The 24,977-nt window shown below is 31.9% G+C and overlaps 1 protein-coding gene across 3 annotated transcripts; it reads right to left on the reverse strand.

Annotated features, from left to right (window-relative positions):
- Positions 1 to 9,916: 9,916 nt before the first annotated feature.
- Positions 9,917 to 12,774, reverse strand: LOC108487386 (probable RNA-binding protein ARP1). Of its 3 annotated transcripts, none has more exons than XM_017791717.2 (6): positions 12,314 to 12,774; positions 12,075 to 12,216; positions 11,822 to 11,948; positions 11,675 to 11,717; positions 10,820 to 11,081; positions 9,917 to 10,103 (listed from the first exon to the last, which is right to left on the reverse strand). In XM_017791717.2, exons 1-6 carry the CDS (start codon positions 12,764 to 12,766, stop codon positions 10,069 to 10,071), a joined length of 1,062 nt encoding a protein of 353 aa, XP_017647206.2. In that variant the 5' UTR covers positions 12,767 to 12,774; the 3' UTR covers positions 9,917 to 10,068. The 3 variants fall into 3 exon arrangements, with proteins under 3 accessions (XP_017647206.2, XP_017647205.2, XP_017647207.2); XM_017791716.2 differs by having other exon boundaries at positions 9,917 to 10,109; positions 12,314 to 12,772; XM_017791718.2 differs by having other exon boundaries at positions 9,917 to 10,129; positions 12,314 to 12,770.
- Between the last annotated feature and the right edge of the window lie 12,203 nt (positions 12,775 to 24,977).

A 24,977-nucleotide genomic window follows, 5' to 3' on the forward strand; every position in this document is an offset into this window, starting at 1 on the left:
AATTGACTTTTTTTTTTTCTATATAATGCAAAAATTTTACCAATTTTTAATGGGCCCAAATTTTTTTTCTCAAACTTTTGAGAACTTAAAATCTTATTTTATTATTTTATTTAGGGCTCAAAAATATGGGGAATGGTGAATTATTATTCTTCACATGATATTTTTTCATAACATCTTTAACTTGGTTAATTGTTGTCCTTCAAATAGTTTTTAGTATATATTTGTTTTCAATATGACAGATTTTTTAGAGCTTATATTACATAGTTTAAGCTTTTGATTTTGGGTTCTTTTAGATGTAAACAGATTGATTAAAATATGGCCAACTATAGACCAAATACATATCCGAAGCACACTAGCCGAACCTACTAGCAACAAAAACCTGAACCACAAGAAGCAGCAACAAGCGAAAAAAGGAACAAGCTTAGAACATACAAGCACAGCAGCTGTAAAGACAGTGGAAATAACAGCCAGCAACAACAGAAAAATAAATTACAGCAATCATACATATAAAAGTTTGAACATCAACTCATCAAATGACTCTACCATTGAAGCTTCATATGTGGAGGTCGGGTTAGTATGGAGGCATCATTAGCTCCTTTTAATAAGCCAATCAAACCCCGAAGAACCAAAAACAAGACCCCTTCACTTCAAAATTCACCAAGAAATCAGACCAAATGTGTTGCAGCACATAACATATCAAACTTTCTACCAATGCTTGCCTTAGCAAGGCATGTTATTTTTCCATGTTGCGACTCCCATGCCAAATTATCTTGCTAGCCAATGCCATAAAAGTCCTATATAACAATAAGGTTCTTTTTTTTTTAATCTTTTGTTGATGATTTATGAACAGCTTAAGAACATAACTGAAGCTGCAATTTTGTTATAAAAAGTATTTCAGACTCTTGTATAAAATCAAGTACTGTCAAATGTGTTGGAAATTGGCCTGCATGCAGCATGTGAATTTCCAACATGTCAAGAAGTAGCCCGAGCCATGCATGCAACTGTGAAGAAAAAAGATCAAACTGTTGTATTATTACCGGGTGAAGTATGCATCTTGAACCAGAAAAGGTGGACATGCAGTTCATGCAAATTTATGCACATAAGTTTTCCGGGTGAAATACATGCATCTGATGATGTTAATTGTACTATTTTGTCTTATTTTCATTTTGTTACTTTTTAACAATGTTTTTGTAATTTGGTTCATTTTTAATTATGTCTAGATGACAAATTGATGTAACTTGATGGTCAAAGAGCTAGTTACCAGCTTTGTTCAAGTGTACAAGTTAACATTATCTAGTTCAAATGTATCAAGTGGAGTTAGGTAGTGTTTAGGTGATGAATTTGTTTATTTTGACCAGTAAATGTCTGGTATATGTAATGGCCTTGAGCCAAAGTTTCTTTTGAATGAAATCATCAGATTTTCCTTCTATATGCTCCACTTTTCTTTGCTTTCTAAATTCTGTTTCTATTCCTGCTTGAAGCTCAAAGCTTGAATTTCAAGCATTTTTCTTCATTCTTCATCCGGGTAAATTACATTGTTGTTGAAGTCCAGATTGAAGTTCTTACTTCATCCGGATAAAGTGTGTCTAACACCAACAATTGGTATCAGAGCTCATTTCTTAGTGGACCTGTCATATTTCAACCTTCAAAACAATGGCTATATTAAGCTTCTCACCAGTTGTACCACCAGTCTTCAATGGAGAAGGCTATCACATATGGGTGGTTAAAATGAAGACCTACTTATAGGCATTCGACCTATGGGACGTGGTCAACTCAAATGTTGAACCAGCACCATTCAGAGCCAACCTAACAGTGGCTCAAATGAGGCAGCATGCTGATGAAAGGATTAAGAGGCACAAAGCCATGTCATGCATCCAAAACTCTGTGTCAGATGTGATCTTCACCAGGATTATGGCTTGTGAGACGCCAAAATAGGCCTGGGATAGACTGAAGGAAGAGTTCCAAGGTACAAAAATAACAAGGCAGCAACAACTTTTGAATCTCAGAAGGGAGTTCGAAAACTTGAAGATGAAGGAAGAAGAAACTGTCAAGCAGTATTCAGACATAATTATGGTTGTAGTAAACATCATAAGGCTCATTGGTGAGCAGTTTAATGAAGCAATGATAGTGGAGAAGGTGATCTCAACCTTGCCTGAAAGGTATGAGGCAAAGATATCATCCCTTGAAGACTCAAGAGACCTGACCAGCATCTCTTTAACAGAGCTGATCAATGCTCTGTATGCAGAAGAGCAAAGGAGGGCCAGCAGATCGGAGGAGCACCAAGAAGGTGCCTTTCTAGCCGAAGCCAAGTCTGCCTCGAGCACCTCTGCCTACAAAGGCAAGAATACCTGGTCAAACCAGCCTAAAGCAGATGGTGCAGAAAGATATCCACCCTGTCCACACTGCAAAAGGGCAAATCACCCGGGTAAAGTATGTTGGTTCAGGCCTGATGTGCAGTGCAGATTCTGCAAGAAGATGGGTCATGTAGAAAGGGTTTGCAAAAACAATGGCAGACCAAGATAAAACCAACCCCAGCAGCCAAGAGCTGAAGCTCAAGTAGTAGAAGAAGACAATAACCAAGAAGAACAAGTTTTTGCAGTTTCTTACTCAGCTGCAAAAGGAAAAGCCACAAATGGATGGTTGATAGACAGTGGTTGCACAAACCACATGACCCCTGATGCTGACAATTTTAAGTCAATTGATAGAAGCTTCAAAACAAATGTGAAGGTAAAAAATGGACACTTCATCAAAGTTGAAGGCAAAGGAGATGTGTTGATAAACACTCCTACAAGTACCAAACTTGTTACAAATGTCTTGTTAGTGCCTGAAATTGATAGAAATTTGCTTAGCATTGCTCAACTGCTTGAGAAGGGCTATTCAGTTGTATTCAAAGGAAAAGAATGCCTGATTAGTGATCTTAGTGGATCCAAGCTCATGACAGTAGCCATGACAGAAAAAAGTTTTATTGTGGACTAGAATAATAGTCCAGATAGTACCTACACAGCTTCTGCAGATGAATCCAAGTTGTGTCACAAGAGGTTTAGCCATGCCAACTACATGTCAATGGCTCAGCTAACCAAAGAAGATTTGGTTAAAAATTTCACTAATTCAGTTGAGAAAGAAAGGAAACTTTTGACACTCAAAGAGGTACATGATATGCATGGAAACCAATCATCTACTCAGATAAAAGAATTAAAGTCACATGTAACTAGCTTGGAACTTGAGTTGAAATCATTGCAAGCAACTAACAGAGATACGGCGGAGCAGTTAGAGAACAAAGCAAGTGAAGCAGAAAAATTGGGAAAACAAAATATAGGACTCCAATCCCGTATTTCAGAACTCAAAATAATGTTAGAAAAGAGAGAAAAGGAAATTTTTATACTCACGAAGAAACTTGAGAATGACAACAGTGAATCATTGTCTAGTGTGAAGAACTTGACTGCTCAGGAAAATAATCTGCTATCAGAGAAGGAGACGTTGCAAGCTGAGAAGGCTCTGTTGAAAGAAAATTTGGCATTTGAAGTTGATGAAGCATCAAATCAAGTACAGAGGTTAATGGATGAGGCAAACACATTGTAGCAGCAGCTGGAATCTCTTCATATCCAGAAGGCAAAACTAGAATTGCAGTTTGAGAGAAAGAAACATAAGTCATCCGAAAGATTGAATAAAATGGAGAATAAAAAATCAGAGTTGAAGCAAATGGTCGAGGACCTTCAAAGAGATTTGGAAGTAAAAGGAGATGAGAAAAATGATTTAGTGAACCAAATCATCAGAGAATGCTTAATAAACAAGAGTTTGCAGCATGCAAGCCAAGGAGGAGTGTTGGAAATTGGCCTGCATGCAGCATGTGAATTTCCAACATGTCAAGAAGTAGCCCGAGCCATGCATGCAACTGTGAAGAAAAGAGATCAAACTGTTGTATTATTACCGGGTGAAGTATGCATCTTGAACTAGAAAAGGTGGATATGCAGTTCATGCAAATTTATGCACATAAGTTTTCCGGGTGAAATACATGCATCTGATGATGTTAATGTTACTGTTTTGTCTTATTTTCATTTTGTTACTTTTTAACAATGTTTTTGTAATTTGGTTCATTTTTAATTATGTTTGGATGACAAATTGATGTAACTTGATGGTCAAAGAGCTGGTTACCAGCTTTGTTCAAGTGTACAAGTTAACATTATCTAGTTCCAATTTATCAAGTGGAGTTAGGTAGTGTTTAGGTGATGAATTTGTTTATTTTGACCAGCAAATGTCTGGTATATGTAATGACCTTGAGCCAAAGTTTCTTTTCAATGAAATCATCAGATTTTCCTTCCATATGCTCCACTTTTCTTTATTTTCTAAATTCTGTTTCTATTTCTGCTTGAAGCTCAAAGCTTGAATTTCAAGCATTTTTCTTCATTCTTCATTCGGGTAAATTATATTGTTGTTGAAGTCTATATTGAAGTTCTTACTTCATCCGGATAAAGTGTGTCTAACACCAACAAAATGATTGATAGACATTATCTCTGTTTATGTTGCATCGCCATTGAAAGACGATAGGAATAGTCGAAAAGACTCCATGGATAAAACTTGTTGGATACCTGTTCCTTCAGCTACAAATTTTTAATTGCTAGCTGGATATTCAAATGATTGATATAATTTCTTTTTTTTGCACGGGAAATCCTTACATCATTGGTTCATTAATTCCTTTCTTCATCAACAATTTTCTTTCTTTCAAAATGATTGTTGTAATTTCTCATTATAATTTTTTCTCATGAGGCTACTTTGCTTAAGAATAACCTCTTTAAGTATACCAGGAAAGCCTAATTTGCCATATTAAATTACAGCAAATCAATATGCTATGTCAGGTATATTGTGTCATGTTATTTAGTTTATTATGATTAATTGTAAATCGAGGTAAGATATCATTTTAACACTTATAAACTTACTAAGCCTTCGAAATGCTTACTTAGTTGTTTTCTATTTCTGTAGATTGTCTATTTGCGAAACTCGTCAGTCAGATCAACTCGAAAATCACACTATCCCTCTATCAACTTGTTAGACTTTTACTCATTTTAAACTCGATATTGTGGCATGCACTTAGGTACTTATATATATGTCATATCTTGTGTATGGATGGTTTGGTTGAAACCTTGTTTAATGTTTGAATTTTGGAAAGCTAGATGTCCATATATGCATAATTGTGATTTGGCAATATAATAGACTTATACTGTGTCTTGTTGGATGGCTCATTTGAAAGTGAAAAAGTATTATTTGAGCTTGGAATTGGCATGAATGAATGTTAGTTTGAATGACTTGAAAGTATGGAAGATTAGTTTATGTTTAAGTAAATTGTTGATATGTTTTGGATGATAATGATTTCGACCATAGTTAATACTTGAATATGAAATTGTTAATGTTTAAGTTTATAGAAGTAAATTATGGTTTGGTTGTATTTGGAAATGGTAACATGGATGTTTGGTGTAGGCCTTGAATTGGTTTAGTGAAGGGTTGTTATGTGATTTTAAGTAACAATTGTGTTTGAATTGTTTTGAGGATGAAATGGGCACCAAAATGAAATTTTTTTGACACATTGGCTTTAACTTATTGATACCTTGTTAACAGTATCAATACTGAGCATTTTTTATTTAGTTTTCAAACAAACAGAATGCAAAACAGTATTGATATGGGACTAAAGTACCGATACTCTACATCAAGGTACCGATACTTTACAAGGGTATCGATACACTACGACTTGATTAGTTTTTACAAAAGAAACAAAATCACAAAATAATAAGGATTCTAAAATTTGGCATCGATACTTGTAAATGAGTATCGATACCATGATTCAAGTATCGATACTTATTGATTTAAGGATGAATTTTCCAAATATCAAAACTAAGTTTGGTATCGATACCTTTTAAGGGGTATTGGTACTTATTTTAAAATTTTACAATTGAATCCTATTCCATGTACGAATTAACAATTAAGTTTTCATATGTTCGTTTGAGTCTCGAGAAAGTCTACTGATCATATAATGACTGAAATTTTGAAATGTTTATATGTTTGAATGGTTGATTTTTAATGTTTTCGTCGATAGTTGCTTCAACAACAATTGTAGCATCCTGTAACTTAGACTTGACAATTGAGTCAAGGGAGAGGTGTTACAGCTCATGGTGTGGGAGTTGTATTACACTAGAAAGGGAGGCATTTGGCCTTTTTCAGCAAGGCTTTGGGGCTTAAACATTAGGTCCTTTCTATTTATGACAAAGAAATATTGGCAGTACTCTTGGCAGTGAAGAAGTGGCACCTATACATGCTTTGGAGGTTTAGATCTAGACTAATCACCAAAGCCTCAATTTTTTGAATGAACAACAAAACATTACATCTTACCAGCAAATGTGGGTTGCTAAGATGCTAGGGTATGACTTTGTGGTCACATATAGGAAATGAGCACTAAATGTAGTGGCTGATGCTCTTTCAAGAAGGCCTCAAAACCAGACAACTTAATTGTTACAACTGACGGGAGCAAAGTCACTTCTAACCTCTAGAGCAGGGCCCAAGATTCTTGGTTGATGGATCCTAAGCTCCAAAAGATCTGTTCTAATATACAATAGCAAGCCTCATTGCATCCCAAGTACTCATGGGATGGTAGAGTCCTTATAAGAAAGGGGAAGTTGGTGATTAGGGCTCTTGGTGATTTGAGGAATGACTTAATTCCATTTCTTGGGTTACTCCAACCATTGCCTATTCCCCAACAAGCATGGGCAGCAATGAGTATGGATTTCATCAAGGGACAACTTAGCTCGAAAGGTAAGAACACCATTTTGGTTGTTGAGAAACTAACCAAATGTGGACATTTCCTTGCTCTATCACATCCCTTTATATCCATGTCAGTAGCCCAAAAATACTTGAATGGCATCTACAAACTACATGTGGCCTTAGAAATCATTGTTTCTGATCAAGACAAAGTGTTTGTTAGCCAATTCTGGAAAGAATTGTTCAACAGGCTAGGGATTAAGCTACATCTTTCTACAACCTATCATCTAGAGTCTGATGGTTGCTTGGAGGATACTTGAGCCATGTGTGGTGATGGGCTAGGGGATTAGGCCATGTTGTTGCTCTTGGCTTAGTGGTGGTACAACATCACTTTCCATTCAGCCATCCAGACTACCTCGTATGAGGCCTTATATGGCCAAAGTCCACCACACCACTTGCCTTATTTAGTTGGATTGTCTACTGTGGATAAGTTTGATGGAAGCTTGAAGCAAAGAGAAGCTGCAATAGAGCTTATTCAATTTCATTTGAGGGTACAAGACCGGATGAAGCAATGTGCAGATAGAAAGAGGAGTGATATGTCTTTTCAAGTGGGGGATTATGTCTACTTGACACTTCAACCCTACAGGAATACTATAGCTAGAAGGATTTTGAATTAGAAGCTGGCTCCCAAATTCTTTAGACCTTTTGTGATTGAATTTAAAGTTGGGTAGGTGGCTTATCAACTGAAGCTTCCACTAAGGTCTTGCATCCATCCCACACTTCATGTGTCACAGTTGAAGAAACAGATTAGGAAAGTTCCTCTCCAAAAGCATCTTCTCTTGGTAGGCATTGATAGAGCCTTAACCAAAGAACCAATTCAAATCACTAACAAAATGATGGTTTGAAAAGGAAGCCAAACCAGTATTAAAGTCTTCATTGAGTGGACCAATACCTTACCTGAGGTTTCTACATAGGAATCGTGCCCAAAATTTCAGCAGAGGTTTCCCACCTTTGATCCTTGAGGACAAGGATATTTTTCGGAAGGAGGTAATTGATATGGAAACTTTTGTAATTTTGTTATTATTTGAAAATTTGTTATAGTCGTTGTTCCACTGTTTAATACATTGTGTTTTAAGGGGGGATTTTAAGGTTACAAAATAGTGGGTTTTTGTTTTAGTGAAACAATTTGTTTAGCCATTTAACTAAACGGTGCGAACACTGATTTAGTTGTTTTGCCATTTACTATAATGGCCATGAAGGTTGTTAGTTAGTTTCCTTTTCAAGTTGAATGAAAAAGAAAGAAAGGCATGCCAATATTGAGGTTGTTATTGGATTCTGTTTCTCTTTCATTTCTCTTGTTTCTTTTCTCTCATTTATGTTATCTTCTTCTTCTTGATCAATCGTAACAATCTCATACTTGTTTTTTTCATGTTGATTGTTTTTTTTTAATACCCACTTTTCATTTTTTGTATTTTTTCAAAAGGAATTTTACATTCAAAGACAAGATTGAAGAAGAAAAAAAGAGAGAGGATATTATATTAACCAGGTAGAGTTTCTTGTTATTGATTTTTGGTTGAAACTAGAGAAGAAGAAATGAAGAAGATGAGTTAATCAAGTAAAGGTTTTTTTAATTTATTTTAATTAATACAAAATAAAAAGGAAATTAATTAATTACAAAGAATTATAATTGATTGAAAATTTTTAAACACGTGTTAAGAGTTGATAGGTTGAAATGTTAAAAGTAACAACGTTAATGAGGTACTTGAAAAAGTAATGATTTTCAAGAATCTAAATACTCTAGAGGTGCATTATGCTTATGCGTGACCTTGTTGGATGTCGGGAACTGCAATTCAATCGTAGATCTGGTGGCGCTTGTATCAGCAATGTACCCAAATGAGCACTTTGAAAAACTCACCCCAAGAGGCTCTAATATCATGTTATCATAAATAGAGAAAAGAAAATATATAAAAATATAAAAGAGAGAAATTCATCGTATTTCATCTCTTGAGTTAGTGTGTTTATATACAAGTCTATATTTTAAATAAAAAAAAAGAATAAATTAAAATTCTAAAATCAATCCTAAGAATCTATAATAGTACCCATAGAGGCAGCACATATATTTAGGGACTCCATCAATGTCAAAGTCGAAGGTGGAGGTAGAAGTCTACCGTACTTTAACCCAATATTTGGGTATTGACATTCAACATTTGTTGATCGAATCCATGATGACAACTTTAGCTGGTGATTATAAGATATGTATCTCTTCTTTTCTTTGTGCCTCTTAATTCTCTTTGGAGCTTCATTGTTATTTTTCTCACTTGCTTGTGTATTTAGAATGGCTTCTTATGATAAGACGAAAGTTTTCGTTGCTTTATTGAAGAAGGGGAAATATCCCCAAGAGACTTAGGAGCCTTATTATTTTGTTGTGCATTCTTTTGAACTATGTCTCTTGTGATCAGAATATTTGATATCAACGCAAGTCTTTTGTCATTATAGCAATTACTTAATCCACTTTTTAATCTATTGTAATGAAAAAAAAGAAGCTAAAACGCTAATTTTATGCATGAGAATGATTATTAATTAGATTAATTTTGGCTTCAATATTCAATTTGGTGTTTAAGTTTTTTTTTTCAAATTTGGTAATTAAATTTAACTTCAATGTTCAAGTTGATGCCTAATTTTTTCGATTTGATACTTGAATCCCCCCAGTTAACTACATTAATTTGGCTTTAATGTTTGATTTGGTATCTAAATTTTTTTGTCTCAGTTAAGTATATAATCTTTTACTAAAACATATGTATCAAATATTCATTGTCATGCTGAATTGAACATTAAAATCATACATAAATATCAAATTCGGGAAGAAAAAACACAAACACCAAATTAAACATTAAAATCGAATTTAATATCAAATTTTAAATTCAAGATATGTTACATCCTAGACAAATCCCTATTCTTTCCCATGAAAAAATTAAAACAATCTCATCATATTAAAACATGGTTTGGTGGTTGACTCTTAATCCACTAGATAACAAATAATTAAAAATCACCTAGACTTTGTTACAAAGAGCTTTTTTTCTTTTTCTTTTTTTTGTCTTTCTCTTCCTAAAAGTCCATAAGACCAGCTTAGATGTAGATAAAAGATAATGAAAGAATGCTATGAAACATCTAGTTAAGAATAAATATTAATTAAACAATAATTTTCTGGTTTCATAAAAAAAAATATACATTGGAAATTACAGATCAGATAATATGATGTTGGTCTGAGCAGCTTTTCCAACTTCCCAAATTGTTATTTTTTGCCAACTAATTAAGTCCCCCTCTTTAACCAATCTTCTTCAAGCTTTCACCTCTGCCAACTGTACCTATTCCACAGCCAAGCAAACTGTCTTTTTATTATCAGTTTTTCTATTATTTAATAGTAATAAAGAAAATATAAAAGCAAAATGACAAACCAGAAATTTATGTCCTAAATATAAAAAAATAAAACTAAAACATTTTAAGAGATTTGTTTAGGGGAAGTTGATCTGAGCCCTCAACTTGATAGATGGTTGTTGTAGATACAACCGGCAAGTTCATGAGAAAAGTGTCAAAAATTATTGGAAATATTAGCTATGCAAGTTGTTCTTGTGGAAATCAAATCATCAATTAAAGCCTTATAAGACCTTAAACTTGCATAATTAATATTTCTAACGATACTGACATCTTTCGTAATCTGCAGGTCGTATTTACACTAACCATTGACCAAAACGCTCCCTTAAATGAGAGACAAAACCTCCAAATGAGACAATATTTTCTATTGAGGATTAAAGACCAACCTCCCTTCAAACAGATTTCAATATAAAACTTGCTGAATCCCAACCCCCAGCACATGGTTTCCTGGAATAGCCAGTTGGCAGTGGACCCAAATCCCCCCACCCCCCAAAATCTCAAACAGGGGATCACGTGACACCATAATTCATTTCATTAGACCATTTAGACATAAAACTTATTATAGATTTTTTTGTGAAGGGGGAAGGTAAGCATGTTACCATGTGAATCACCATCATGAAGTTTCAAAGGATTTGTTGTTTACCTGAATTTGGAGCCATTGCTGCAGCAGGTTTAGAGATGATAGCAGCAGCGGCGGCGGCAGCAGGGATTGTGGTGATGGGCCCAGCTGTTGTTGATGGGTAGATGTGGGTGGCTGCTGCTGGTAATCCCATCGTTTGTGATTGATGGTAATGATAGAACGGGTACATTGGCATCAATGTATTTGCACCTACGACAGCCTGCCCTGCTGGATACACTTGAGAGAAATGTCCATTCATGTAGGATCCTCCACTGTAGCTCAGCTTCTGTTGTACCATCATATACACTAGAATTTTAGACACTTTAATTAAAAAAAAAAAGTTAATATAATATTTATTTCCTAAGTTGATAACTAAATTTATTTTAGTACATGTTTTTTATTTACTTTGATATTTAAATTTGATAACTAAATTTATTTCGGTTTCTACACGTAAATTCTAATAAGATTTAATGACTTGACACTCCGAAATTATATCATCTCATTAAACTTTTACATTTGTTAAATTTAAAAATTAAAATAGATCTAATTATCAAATTTAAAGACTAAAAGTTTGGCTCAAACTACAAAATTCTACCATCAGCGGACAGATCTAATTGAAAAATCACCAATGTTGTCTGAATCGGATCAATCGGTTGAATTGAGAATTGTCAAAACATTCGCCCAACGAAGAGCTTTGAACCGATTGATTCGAAAATTAATACGGATAAAATTTTTAATATTTTTTAATCGAATCAATTAAATCGATTAAATTAAACAACTGATAAAATGACCCGATCAACCACTAGTCCAGAAAACATTGAAAATCACATGGAGTTGTAGCATTGACTACAATTTACACAGGAAAGAAAAACCACTTACATGATTGTAGCTCATATCTGTGGGAATGTAGGTGGGAGAGTATCTGAACCAAGTGTAAATAGACAATTATAAGATAAGGCAAAGTCTACCATTTACTACCATGCAACTTCAATTTAAAACTAATGAAATTAAAGGGGGAATATATACCCAAAAAAAGGAACGGCCTGATGATGCTGATGATGAAAGGGTGACGCAGGTGTCCCCACTGCTGGGTAAAACCACTGCACATGATTGGCAGGAGCAGCCGATGTGGCCCTCGGTCCAACGTTCGATCCTTCAATTTCATTGATCAAAATTAGACCCCCCATGATGCTTATATTCACAAAAATGCCATCACCCACCATCCAGAGTTTATGTTATTAATAATATTTGATAATCTATTATTATTACACGCAAATACCTTGTTGTGGAGGAGCAGTGGAGGCGGACCTCGGGCGGCGAGCGCCGAGTGAGGCGAGGTTGCAGTTAGCTCGGCGGCCGTTTATGATAGGGTTAGCATCCTCACAAGCTTTCTTAGCAGCTTCAGCTTCCTTAAACGTAACCTAAAAAAATCCCAAAAAAATGTTAAAAAAAAAAACAAATTAAGTTCTAGAAACGAATCAGGTGAAACCAGGTCCATTTAAGTGAAAAGGAACTTACGAATCCATAACCCTTGGATCTGCCAGTGACTTTATCAGAAATAATCACAGCTTCAAGGATCTCACCATACTTCTCAAAGTGCTCTCTCATGGCTTCTCTGGGAGTTTCCCAAGCTAACCCTCCAACGAAAACTTTGGTTAAAGTTGTGTCACCAAATTGCCCAATATTGTTACTCATAGTCATGGCCTTTAACAACAAAAAGTTTTTTTCTAAATGGATAAAACTTAGAAAAATTTTGCGAAAAAAGAGGTGTTTGGATTTGGATAGAGAGAAGAAAAGGGAAAAAACCGAGAGGAACCCAAGAAGGAAATAGGGAGGGAAAGGAAGAATATAAGGAGGAAGAAGAGTGGGAGGGAAGGAAATAAAGAAATGGAAGAAAATTAAAAAAGGAGACAGATAGGCAAGACAGATAGACTTTGTGCTTATAACTACATTATCAACGTGATCACACATTTATACACAAATCTTTTGTAATCCACTTAACCAAGGTTAACCAAATCCCATATTAGGGTTTTTATCGAACTTACCTTTAGTTGTTTTTGAAAAAATAAACGACTCATCATAAAATGTATTCTGCTCTTATGAATAAGAATTGAACTCCCAAACATATAATTGAAGAACGAGATTAATAATCATTATGTCACATTTCGTGATTTCTTCAATTTACTATTTAATACGTTACACATGATAATTATACATAATAAACTTGAATTTGAGTACAAAAAATTTAAAGGTCCAGCTTTTGCCAACGATGACAAAGTCTCGTTGGCGAAATTAGTTCGAGGTTTAAATAATTTTTTTTATAATCATCTTCCTTTATAACGATATACTTAGAAGCCCGAATAATAGTTTCTAAAATTTTTTATATTATTATGAAATTAATTTAAATAATTTTTAGTATGCTACCTAAAAATTAATTTTTTATTTTATAATAGTTGAAGTATTTTATTTTTCCTCAAAATAACAATATTTCAATTAAAAGGAAAAAAAAAATAGAAGCGCGTGAAGAGGTGGTAAGGCCGGAGCGTAGAAGGAAAGAGGCAGAAAACATATAGAAAAACTAAAGAGACAGCTAAAAGCCGTGGAACAAAACGGAAAGGGACCCACAAAGTTAACTGAATTTTGAGGTACGCAACGTGAAGTCCTAAGGAAATGTCGTTTTGGACGATGGATTTAGATCCTCTCTCCAGGCAGGTTTATCGAATCTGCATGCACGTCGGTCTAAACAAAAATAAACCGGCCCAAATAAACATTTTTACTAAAAATAAATTAAAATGTCTTTTTTATAATTTTAAAAATTTCATACATCTAGACTTGATCATAGAACGGATTATAATCAAAATCATACATGACATCAATATCATATTTAATTATTTATATATAAATTTTATCTAATTTTATTCATATTTATAAATAGATAATTACTATTTATTTTATTTTTATTTTAAAATAAATTTAAAATTTTATATATATATACAATATTTAAAAATGTATTTTATAAGACATGGGAAATGAAACATTGTATCGATATTAAAGGCGTGATTATAGGGATTTTATTTTATTTTATTTTCACCAAATTATATGATGATAAATATTTTAATATAATATGTATGATTATATAATTTTCAAATTATATATTCAAAGAAATTGCAATAATAATTTTATGATTTGTATAGAACGATGATTAAAGTTATTTTCAGATAACTGTTTAATACGAATTCAAATCGTGTGACACTTATCATCTATCTCTAATGTTGTATCGAGAAAAAGTTGGAATAATAATTAATCATTGCCGTTGAATGAAAAAAAAAACAAACAATTTTAGTAAGTTTACATTTGTAATTATATTTGTACCGTCCATTAATCTTTGTACATTTTGAATTTAGACTCTCTGCTTTTATTTTAAGGAATTTGGTCTCTTTATTTTTCAAATTTAAAATGTAACTCTAATAGTTAATAATATTAAAATTCTTCTATTAAATTTAAATTTATTATAATGTTATTTCATTTATTACATAGTTACTGAAGTGAGTTTTTTTTAATTCTAAAATGTCACGCCTGTGGATTTAACAAAAAATTTAACGGTATTAACGATTAGACTTGAATTTTGAAAATTAAAAAGTATAATAACTAAACTCTAAGAAATAAAAATAAATGGGCTAGATTCCAGATTTAGGAAGAGTATAGCGACTTGCAACTTATTTTAACTTTTGCCTTTTTATATTTTATGTAAAATTTCGGAAAAAATATTAATGATGGGATTTGAAATTAACACTAAAGAAAAATAAAAATAAAATTATTTTGGGGAGAGGTGAGATAAAATTTTAAATTTTATATTAAAATATTTAAATTAAATTATTAATATAAAATTTGCATTTAATGAGAAGTTAAAAATAGCCTAAATTGATTTTTTTTAATTTTTAAGAGAGGTTAAAGAGCAATTTACCTATTTAGTAAGGAGCTAACACCTTTACTTCACTGTGGCTACATCCTTATTTAAGGCATCATAATAAGTGATACCTATTGTTATCAATTTTATAAATATATTTATTATATAATTTTTTTATGTCTTATAATTTAGAGAAATTATTTTATAAACACTTCTTATCATATCATTTACCGTTTATTTCTAATTATTTAATAACATTTTAATAATTTTTTCATGTCATCAATACATAATTTTGATAATTTTTTTACTTTGGATCTTGAACCTTAAACTTAGAATTCAAACCCTAAAACTCTAAATCTAAAACCTCAAACCCGAACCTTAAAATATAATTCTTAAATCTTAAACTCAATGTAAAAAGTCTAAGATTCGGGTTCGAGATTTAAAGTTTAGGTTTTAAAATAAAAAATTATCAAAATTCTATATCAATGACAAAAAAAAAAATTAAAATGCCATTAAATAATTAAAAAGGGATCATAAATGATGCCGTGAAAATGATTCACAAAATAATTTCTCCATAATCTAAAAATAAATATTTTCGATAAAAACCATTTACTAGGATCAATTTGAAAAAAAAAAGAAAAAAGAAAAAGAAAACTCACACACAAATATGGTTTTATTTTCTATGGGCCAAGGCCGTATTACAATGGGAATTTTTATTATTATTTTCAAAGGAAACGGTCAGAGTCAAAAACGTCTGAGTTGCAGCTTCAACATCAGTGCAGATGATCACGTGAGGTACCCACATCTTTCCTAGTATTGGTGTGAGTCCCACTTTCCAAATGCCCCAATAAAATGCTTAATCCCTAATTAACTCTTTAGCTTAGCTGTCATTTACGCATAAAATACAATTAAATCAGACTAATACCGGTAGAATAAATTAATTAAATACACCATATAAAATAGATATTACGGATAACATTATTCTAGTCATGGATGAAATTAGAAAATTATTTTAAGAAAACTGGAGATGATCGAAATATAATTTTATCGTTATACTAATATATAATTTTATAAAAATTTTATAATTTTATAAAAATTTTATAAAAGTTATAATATGCTCCAAATTTCTGAACTATTTATATATTTAGAATTTAGTCATCATATTTTTATTTTTAAGAATTTAGTTTTTTAATTTTCAAATTTAAAAATTCATGTCTAGTTGTCATCACCGTTAAAATTCTTTTATTAAATTTGTTAGTGTGGTATTCTAAAATTTTATAAAAAGTACTCATTCGATAATTATGTCATAAAGAATGACATTGTGATGGACTTCAATTTAACAAAAATTAACGGTGATAACAATTCTTTAAATATATGTAAGCATTTTAATTAGAATAAAATATTTATACTAACTAATGACATTGTAAACGTCAATGTATCAAATTATGTCAAAATTAAAGTATAAAGATCATATCTCAAATTTGAGTATAGTATAAAGACCAAAGTTGAAATTTGAAAATCTTTATATAATTAAAAGTTGAGGGATCGAAATTGAAAATTAACCATTATTGTTAATAATGTTAACGTAATACCCCTACCCGTATCCGTCGTCGAAATAAGGTTACGGAGTATTACGTAACTTACAGATCAATTATGGACATTTAATATCATTTACCATTCATAACAGAAACTAATCATAATGTAATGAACCGAAAGTTACGGTATCGGAAATTGAGTCTTGAGTACTGTTTCCGTGAAATTTATTCATGAATATTTATTAGAAATATTTATGAATTATAGTTGAATGGTTATTTAGTGTTTAATTAAGTGAAGTAACTTGAATTTAGTTTAAAGGATTAAATTGCATAAGGAATAAAAGTTTAATTATAGATTAAAGAAGTAAAAGGGACTAATCTAGCAATTAGACCCTAAGTGCCATGTGTGTGAATGTATGATATAACATGTGTAATAGTTGGTATATATGTGTAATAGCTATAAGATATTTTATGTTATAGTTATTACACATGTTAATTTTATATTTATTATAGGTTAATAATAATATAATATAGTATAATGAATAAAGAATAATGAGTAAAGAAACATAGAAAGAGTTACAAGAGCAAACGTGAGAAAGAAAGAAAGAAAGAAAGAAAGAAATAGAAAAGGAAATTTGAGTATTAAGGCCCTAAAGCTTGATTGGTAAGTTGTTTTAGCTCATTTTCTTATGATTTTTATGTTTATGGATGCCTAATTCAAAGTTCTACATGTATGAGGTTAAAATGAAGAAAAATAGAAAATTTTAGATATTGATTTAGTTGAATAAATTGAGGTTTTATGGGTTAAATTGATAGGAATTGAAGTTAGAAGTGAAAATTGAGTGATTTATTAAAAGAATTCTAAGTTAAGTTTAAATAGGGATTAAGTTGAATAGAGCTCAAAATTTATGTTTTATAATGAATTTTATGAGTTAGAAATTGTTAATGAGTTGATTAAAAGAGAATATAAAGCTTAAGTTAAAGAAAAAAGATTAGTAATGGAAAAAGGACGAAATTGGAATTTTGTAAAAGTTTGATAGAAAGTGAAAATGTGTTTTATGAATTAGTATATTGATGATTTTAATTGTATGATTGTTAGTAGCAAACGTAGCACGGATCGTCATCAAAGAAGGAAAAGAGAAAGTGAACGAAGATATCGATTAAATTCGATAAATAGTGGTTTGTATTTCTATAAACCGAGCTTAATCGTTATTGCTATATTTGATATTGATATTGTATGAAAATGTGAATGAGGTAAGTATTTTACCATATTGAAATGAATGTGATTTTGAATTCCTATTAACGATTATCGGGCTAGTCGGATATAGTTGACATGTCATAGGAATTGGAAGTATTGGGATATTCCGACATTGAGTCGATGAGACACTATGTGTCGACTCTTGTTAAAGTTCGGATTTGTTCCGATGAAGTACTTTGTGTACTATAATGTTAAAGTTCGGATTTATTCCGATGAAGCACTATGTGTTTATCCCGGAGTGTGGGTTGGATCCGTGTATCCGTCGATTATCGAGTTATGTTAATAAGGGTAAATAAAGTAAAGGTTATTAAAGTCTTGATTGATATTGAATAATAGCAATAATGTGTTTGAATTACCATGTTTTAAAGTTGATTAAGCTATTGTTTATAGAAATACCACTGAGAGTATTCTCAGCAGACGGTTTGTTTCGTCTGCAGCTAGGTAATCTGAAAGTATAATGACTCAGCATACAAGCCGATCCCCAAACTCAAATTGGTGAAGTTTCTATCTTTTTAGAAAATGGCATTGTACCTAGGATGTCTTTTGGTTATTTTGAAAGTATCTAAGTTGTTAAGTGATATTTTGGTATGTTTTGTAAATGTTACCAAAACCTTAAGTATGGTATGTTTTGATATGTTAGTGAAGAGTAATAAGAGGAATTGTTGGTAAATGTTGTAGAGAGAAGAAATGAAGATGTTATAAACTTAGTTATCAACATTTTATACTAAAACAGATTTGGACAGTAACAGTAGTCCAACTTTGAAAATATACCAAAAATAGTATAAAGTGAATTAGATGATGAATAAAATATTTAATTGAAGCTTAATGAATCTATTTTATATGGAAGAAACAAAATAGGTAAAAGAGTTGTATTTTATGAGATATTTACGTTTTGGTGAAACAGGGTTAGAACAATTTCTGGATTCCCTGTTCTGACTTTAGAAATTCACCATAAATTGTGTATTAAGAATTAGGACTCAAACTTTATTTGTATGGATTCCTTATTGAGTCTATTTTTAATTGAAACAAATGGCATAGTCATTGGATTTCTTTACAGGAAGAAATTTGATTCGTAGTGCACAAGGGTTAGAGTAGCCGAACCCTGAAACAGGGGAGAATTTTTCTAATAAACTGTACTAATTGACCTGACCAAAAATTCTAGAAAAAAATTAGTAAGTAGATATATGAGTCTAGTTTCATGGAAAATTTACAGAATTGGATTTCAAGTTTCGTAACCCGAGATATGATTTTTTTAGCGACTGTGACGCAGATGGATAGTTTACTACGAAAACTGTTTAAGTGCTAAGATAAGTTTTGTAATGTCTCCTGCTTGACTCCGGCAACGGTCTCGGGTAGGGGGACGTTACACAATCAATCATATTGTCCCTTATATGAGCCTTCGAGGTCCAAAATACACATTAGAAATAAACTGGGACTAAATCGGGAACTCGAGTAGGAGACACATGCCCGTGTGGCCAGGCAGTGTGGCTCACACGGCCAAGAGACACGCCCGTGTCTCAAACTGTGTCGGCATTCGAAATAGGGGCACACGGTCATATCCCAGCCCTTGTCCAAATTAAGGTGCTTACTGACTTGAATCACACGGCTAAGTCACACACTAGTGTGCTATAGGCCGTGTGAGCATACTGACTTACATTCTTAAAAGATATAGGGCACACACGGCCTTGTCAATTGGTCGTATGTCACACACGGTTAAGACACACGCCCATGTCTCTGCCCGTGTTAAAATAGGCCATTTTACAAGCCATTTAATCACTATTTCTTTCAATTAACAAGTTTTTCACCTTTTTCAATTTAGTCTTTTTTAATTATTTAACTATCAAAACGTTAAAATTTTCTAACGAAATTTTAATATTACCTTAATAACACTCCTTAAATATTTATAAAAATATTTACGGCTCGGTTTATAGAAACGAGGTCTCGATACCTTATTTTCTAACCACTTGACCTAAGATTTTGTTACCCGAGCCTAATAATTCATTATAAACTTAAATTACTAATTCAAAAATCTTTCTAAAATCATGTTTGACTCGTAAATACTAAATAATAAAATTTATGAGCTTACTCATCGGATTTGGTGGTCTCAAACCACTGTTTCCGACACCACTGAAAATCGAGCAGTTACAGTTAAAAAAAGAGAGCAAGAACATTATATGTCATAAAAGATTATATATAGTAATATGTCATGTCATTATTGTTTACAATATATATCTAATAATATATATTTAGCTTAGGTTTGTAAAAATTAATATAATATAGAATATTATGTAAAATTTGGAGACAAGTCAAATTTGAACCGAGTAAAATATCTAAAGGTCGAGATGATGAAATTAAAGTAAGCCAAGTTTAGATATATAAATATATGCACAGGGGCAAAGTCAGAAAATTTTTTTAGAGGGGTTGAAATTAAATTGTAATTTTTATGAAAGTAAAAATGCACAATAGCCTATATCTTTATAATTTTTAAAGGATTAAATCAAATTTTTATTATTTTTAGGAGGGCCAAACTATAATTTTACTTTTATAAAGCCTAAATAAAAAAATTGTCAATGTTATTGAAAACCACGACCCTATCAGCCCCTAGTTTCGCTCCTGTATATGCATCAAAACAAGATAAGATAAACAACTAAAAAACGACTCATCTTGCTTTATTGTCATCTCTAACCCCAACACATTCACAAAAAATGCAAATGAGTTATTCTTATGGATTTTTTTGTAAAAACAGAAGGATATGAGTTTGGAGTTTTTGTATGTTTAGTTTCTTGTGTGATTAACTATATATCTATTAATTGATTTGTAGGAGAACAAGAAGGTTGATTATAAATAAAAATGGTCAAAGAAAAAAAAATGAATGATGAAATCAAGGAGTTAGATATGAATGATGAGTGTGAGTTTCTTTTTTAAGAAAAGGGTGGGAGAATCTTTCTTCTCCAAAAGTGATTGGTTGCACCACTTTTTTATAACTGGAAATTTCTTTGTCTTTTCTATTATTTCTTTCTACCAATCCATGTGATACACAATGGTGACTGTTCTTTGTTTTTTCTTGGGAGGGGATGGAAAATCATAGCCATGCATCACACAAAACCTAATTTTCAAATACAACTATCTAGTTTGTGACATAATGCTAACATTGAATGAGAACATGTTTTTAGGTTAGAATATGTCATGTTTCAAAGTTTGAAGCATTAGATCTCAAGTGTTTGATATAGCGGTAAACTATATTATATTTCGTAAAAAAGAATACAATTTCGAATTTTAAAAATTCTGGCTTAATTTAGGAATGTTTCTCAAAAGTACTTTTAGGGATAAGCTATAATTTTCAGCTTCTGAAAAAAACGCTTTTAAACCCATTTTTGACTTGGGAGAAGTATTTTTTTCTCTTAAAAAAACATAGTTTGGTAATGAATGTTTTTGTTCCAAAAGTGCTTTTAAGAAGCATTCCTAAACTAAGCCTCTATTGCAAACCTCAAATATAAATTGTAAAATGAACATTGGTGCTTTGTTAGGTAGGAGTAATAAATTTTTCACATATCTTAGTATATGGATTATCAATAAACTAACTTAATTGGTAATATTTAATCATTTGCATGACTTATTTTGAAAATACCTTATTTTTTACAAGAATTTTTACTCCTATTTCTGACTAATAAGTCTTTTTCTTAATATTATTACCCAGATAACCATTCGTGGCATGAGAATACTAAAAAAATGTAGCTTTTAATATAAGAGAAATGGTCGCAAATATAGCAATTTAAGATCATTCGCCATTGTTTATTTTATAAACAAACGCACAAGAAAACCTTGTCAAAAGTTGTCAAATTTTGCCTTGGCTTATTGTTATACACTGTTCATATAGAGAATTAAGTATTTAAGTTTTGAACTATACTTTTAAAACTACTTTAAATATAGGGTTAATATAGTATCCTGTATATGACTTTCTTTTCAATTTCCAATTTGGTACTTCAGTTATTTTGTTTCAATCTGGTACTTAAGTTTGATTTCAATGTTCAATTTGATACTTGAGTTCATTTTTATCCCAATTAAGTAGGCTTCAGTGTTTGGTACCTAAGCTTTTTTTTTTTTTTTGTCTTAATTAGGTATTTATTTATTATTAAAACCCACATGCCAAATATTTATTAGGTCACACTATACCATTTAGTCTGGATACTAAATTTAGGTATCAAATAATATATTAACCCTTAAATCTAATAAAGTTCTTAAACTTAATATACTTTTATATTAATATTACATTTAGTGATTTAAGTATTAGTTCGATTGACATCAATATTATTATCAAAACAAGAAGATATAAATTTGAGTGTATTGAACATATTATTATTCTATATGAGGGTTAGGAGGTGCTATAGTAATAACAAATTTTATATATTTATGATTAATTTAGAAATTTAATATATACTTTTTTTAACATTTATATTTATATGATAAGCATAAAACAAATACGAAACACTATACGAATTTTGAAACCCAACGATGAAATGGCAGACCACGTGAGGATTGCACAGATATACATACCCTAAAACCTCATCTCTCTTTCTCTTTGCCTCCACACGAAACGTGGCCAACTGTATTGCAGAAAGCAAATGCCATTCTATTCTTCTATCTGGTAATTACAATGGAAAATACTTTTTCAGAAATCACAGAAAGATTAGGAGAAATTTATTAATATTGGAAAATAATAATATAAGAAGATTTTGATACATACATTTTAAGGGTTAAACAATCTTGTTATAATTAATATCTAATAAAAGAGATATAGTCCTATACGGATTCAACTTATACAGTATGGTCTCCAACAGAACAGATCCCTATTTTGTTTCTCTATTTTATTTCTTTAACAAGTGAGTTCCAACTCTAACTTTACATACTAGATCAAACGAAATTCGGATCACATAACTCGACAATTTTTTTCTTTTTTAATATAAATATTTCTAAAAGGAAAAAGTTACTTAAAAAGTTTGTTTTAAAATCATTCAAAGAAAAGAAAATCTTAATTATTTAAGAAAAGGGTAAAATTTAAAAATTTCACAAAGCAATCCTATATTGCATGTTACTTAATTATTTTAATAGAAATATATTAATCAATCTTAAAGCAAATGCATGAGAGACATTTGTGAAGTTCTTGAACTTTGATGTATAAAATAATAATATAAGTAATATATTTTAAAAAGTGAATATTCTTGTAGATCAATTTCTCATTTGATAAGGGGTGGTGAATGTGAAGATGAAGGGGTTGGCCAACCACCAAGTGTCATAAAAGAAATTTAAAAAAAATTGCAGAATGAGGGGTCAATTAGGGGTGGATAGTGGTGTGAGTTGGAGAGTTTGAGGGTCTGAGTTGGCAAAAGTTAAAGACATTGCCCCCTCAATCAACATGATTGTAGGTCATATTTAATTATAATATCCTAGAACAATATCCTCTTTTCCTTCCCCTTTTGCTCCATTTTCAATCAAACCCTTATGAGAAAATATTTATGTCTGCATCAATTCGGTGTTTAATTCTTAAATAATATTTGTCTCCTATTTTTAATGTATATTTTACAATTTATAAAAATTAATCCTTTTAAAGTTTGTATTTATTGGAGTGAGCCTAATAATTAATCTTTTGCGTTTTGTAAGCCTATTAAAAGTTAAATACTTTCCTGACTGATTGACATCATTATGTAGACACTTCGAAGCTTCATCTGGTGTATGAAAAACCTAAACTTCTGCTAGACCGAGCAATTCGATCTTACTCAACCTATTAGCAACTCCATTGCATTCCTGATAAGTATGCTTCACAGTAACAATCCACGTTTTAGCCAACTAATCTCTAATTCTTCACAATATTCTTGGAGAATTTATAGAGGTCTCTTTCCGCTCTCAAGCGGAACTTATTTGATTCTTTTCAATAGTATAAAAATTAAATTGATTCATTTAATAATAAAATGATTAATTTAATCCCGTCCTTATAACAAAACTATGTACTAATTACATTAACCCTAAACTAATCTGAATTCATCCATTGAATAATAAAAAGAATAATTTAATCTGATTGTTATAAGAGAGTTATTTGCCGGATGCATTAACTCATCAGTTAACCATAGATAAACTTGAGGGGGAGGAGGGTGAAGGAGAGAGCGACAAGTGTGGGAAGAAGCAGCAGCCAAAAGGGAATTAAAGACAGCATAGAGAGAGAATGAAGATTGAGAGACAGCTTCTGTGCCAGAAAACCAAGTGGGGGCGAAAAAGGGTAAGTGAAGCAGTGTCTGTGAGTGAGTGAGTGAGCTGGCCTGCCCTGCCCTGCCTCCTGCATCCAACGAATGATGGTCACGTCGTGGGGATATATGCTCACACCACCACCCCATATCCCCTTCCTTCGTTTTTGTTTTTTCTTTCTCCTTTCCACTTGTAAGTTTCCTTAAAATAATAGTGTTAAAATCTTAAAACTTACAACTAAAATTTAAACCCTAACACTTTTGATGCAATCTTTACAGTACATTAACACTGTCACGTTAGCAACAGGGGGTTGTTTTTAATATATTATCAGCCCTTCATTAATGCAACAAGATTTGGTTGACGTCGGGTTTTGGGGGTTTGCTCACTGGTGGGACAAAATAAATAAAAGACACCAAAAGATGAATATTTTTGGTACGATGCGTTTGCGTCACGTGGTTTCTAACGTGTCCACCATTCAGCACAAGACTGATGTCACGTGCTGGTATGTGTATGTATGAATGTGTGATTAACAAAGTACGACGACAAGTGTGAAGAGAGCTATGATTGTATGAGATGAAGACTACTATATAACAACAATCTTCTTCTTTACTCTACTCTACCCTCCACCATTAAGCTAAGACCTCACTAATAACTTCACTGATATCTTAAAATATTGATTTAGTGTCGAGCTTGGTATGTGTTGAGGGTCGAACATGTTAGGTATTGTCTTTAGTTGGGGATTTTGTCTTTCAACTTTGTCGAGAACCCAAATTCTTGAAGAGGCGGTGAGTTCATAGAGTTAGCCCATGTCGTGTAGTATTTTCACCCAAAAGTGATCTATATACTATAGGTTATGAGTTTGACCCCAGCAAGCATAATGTGTATGGTTCATCTTATCAAAAATTTGGTAATATACTTCTGTTTTGTAAATTTAATGACTCTTTAAGTACTCAAACTCTTAACAAAGTTTAGAGACAAAAATTTCACTAAAGATAATACTCGACATGTTGGAGATGCTACCTATCTAATCTACAATATGATTAAATTTGAGGGTAATGGAAACAATTATTATATGCACATTTGTTAGAATGAAGATGTCAATGGGAACCATTATTGTAGGCACATTGGAGGGTATTTAGGAGCGCTTCCCATCATCTGGATCACAGGTTGACAATCGTACCACTGTCAGAACAACGAGAGTCGATTAGGGGAGGCTCCATAATGCGTGAAACACGTTTTATGTCG

The sequence above is a fragment of the Gossypium arboreum genome, chromosome 10, assembly GCF_025698485.1.
Source record: "Gossypium arboreum isolate Shixiya-1 chromosome 10, ASM2569848v2, whole genome shotgun sequence".
NCBI lineage: Eukaryota > Viridiplantae > Streptophyta > Magnoliopsida > Malvales > Malvaceae > Gossypium > Gossypium arboreum.

Excerpts from the sequence above, each read along its gene's own strand:
- LOC108487386 (XM_017791716.2), bottom strand. The coding sequence starts at position 12,766 with ATGTGTGATCACGTTGATAATGTAGTTATAAGCACAAAGTCTATCTGT. Across the intron at positions 11,718-11,821 it reads CAGGCCGTTCCTTTTTTTGG|ATACTCTCCCACCTACATTC; the intron begins GTATATATTCCC and ends CACTTGGTTCAG. Across the intron at positions 10,110-10,819 it reads AGCAATGGCTCCAAATTCAG|GTACAGTTGGCAGAGGTGAA; the intron begins GTAAACAACAAA and ends GCTGTGGAATAG.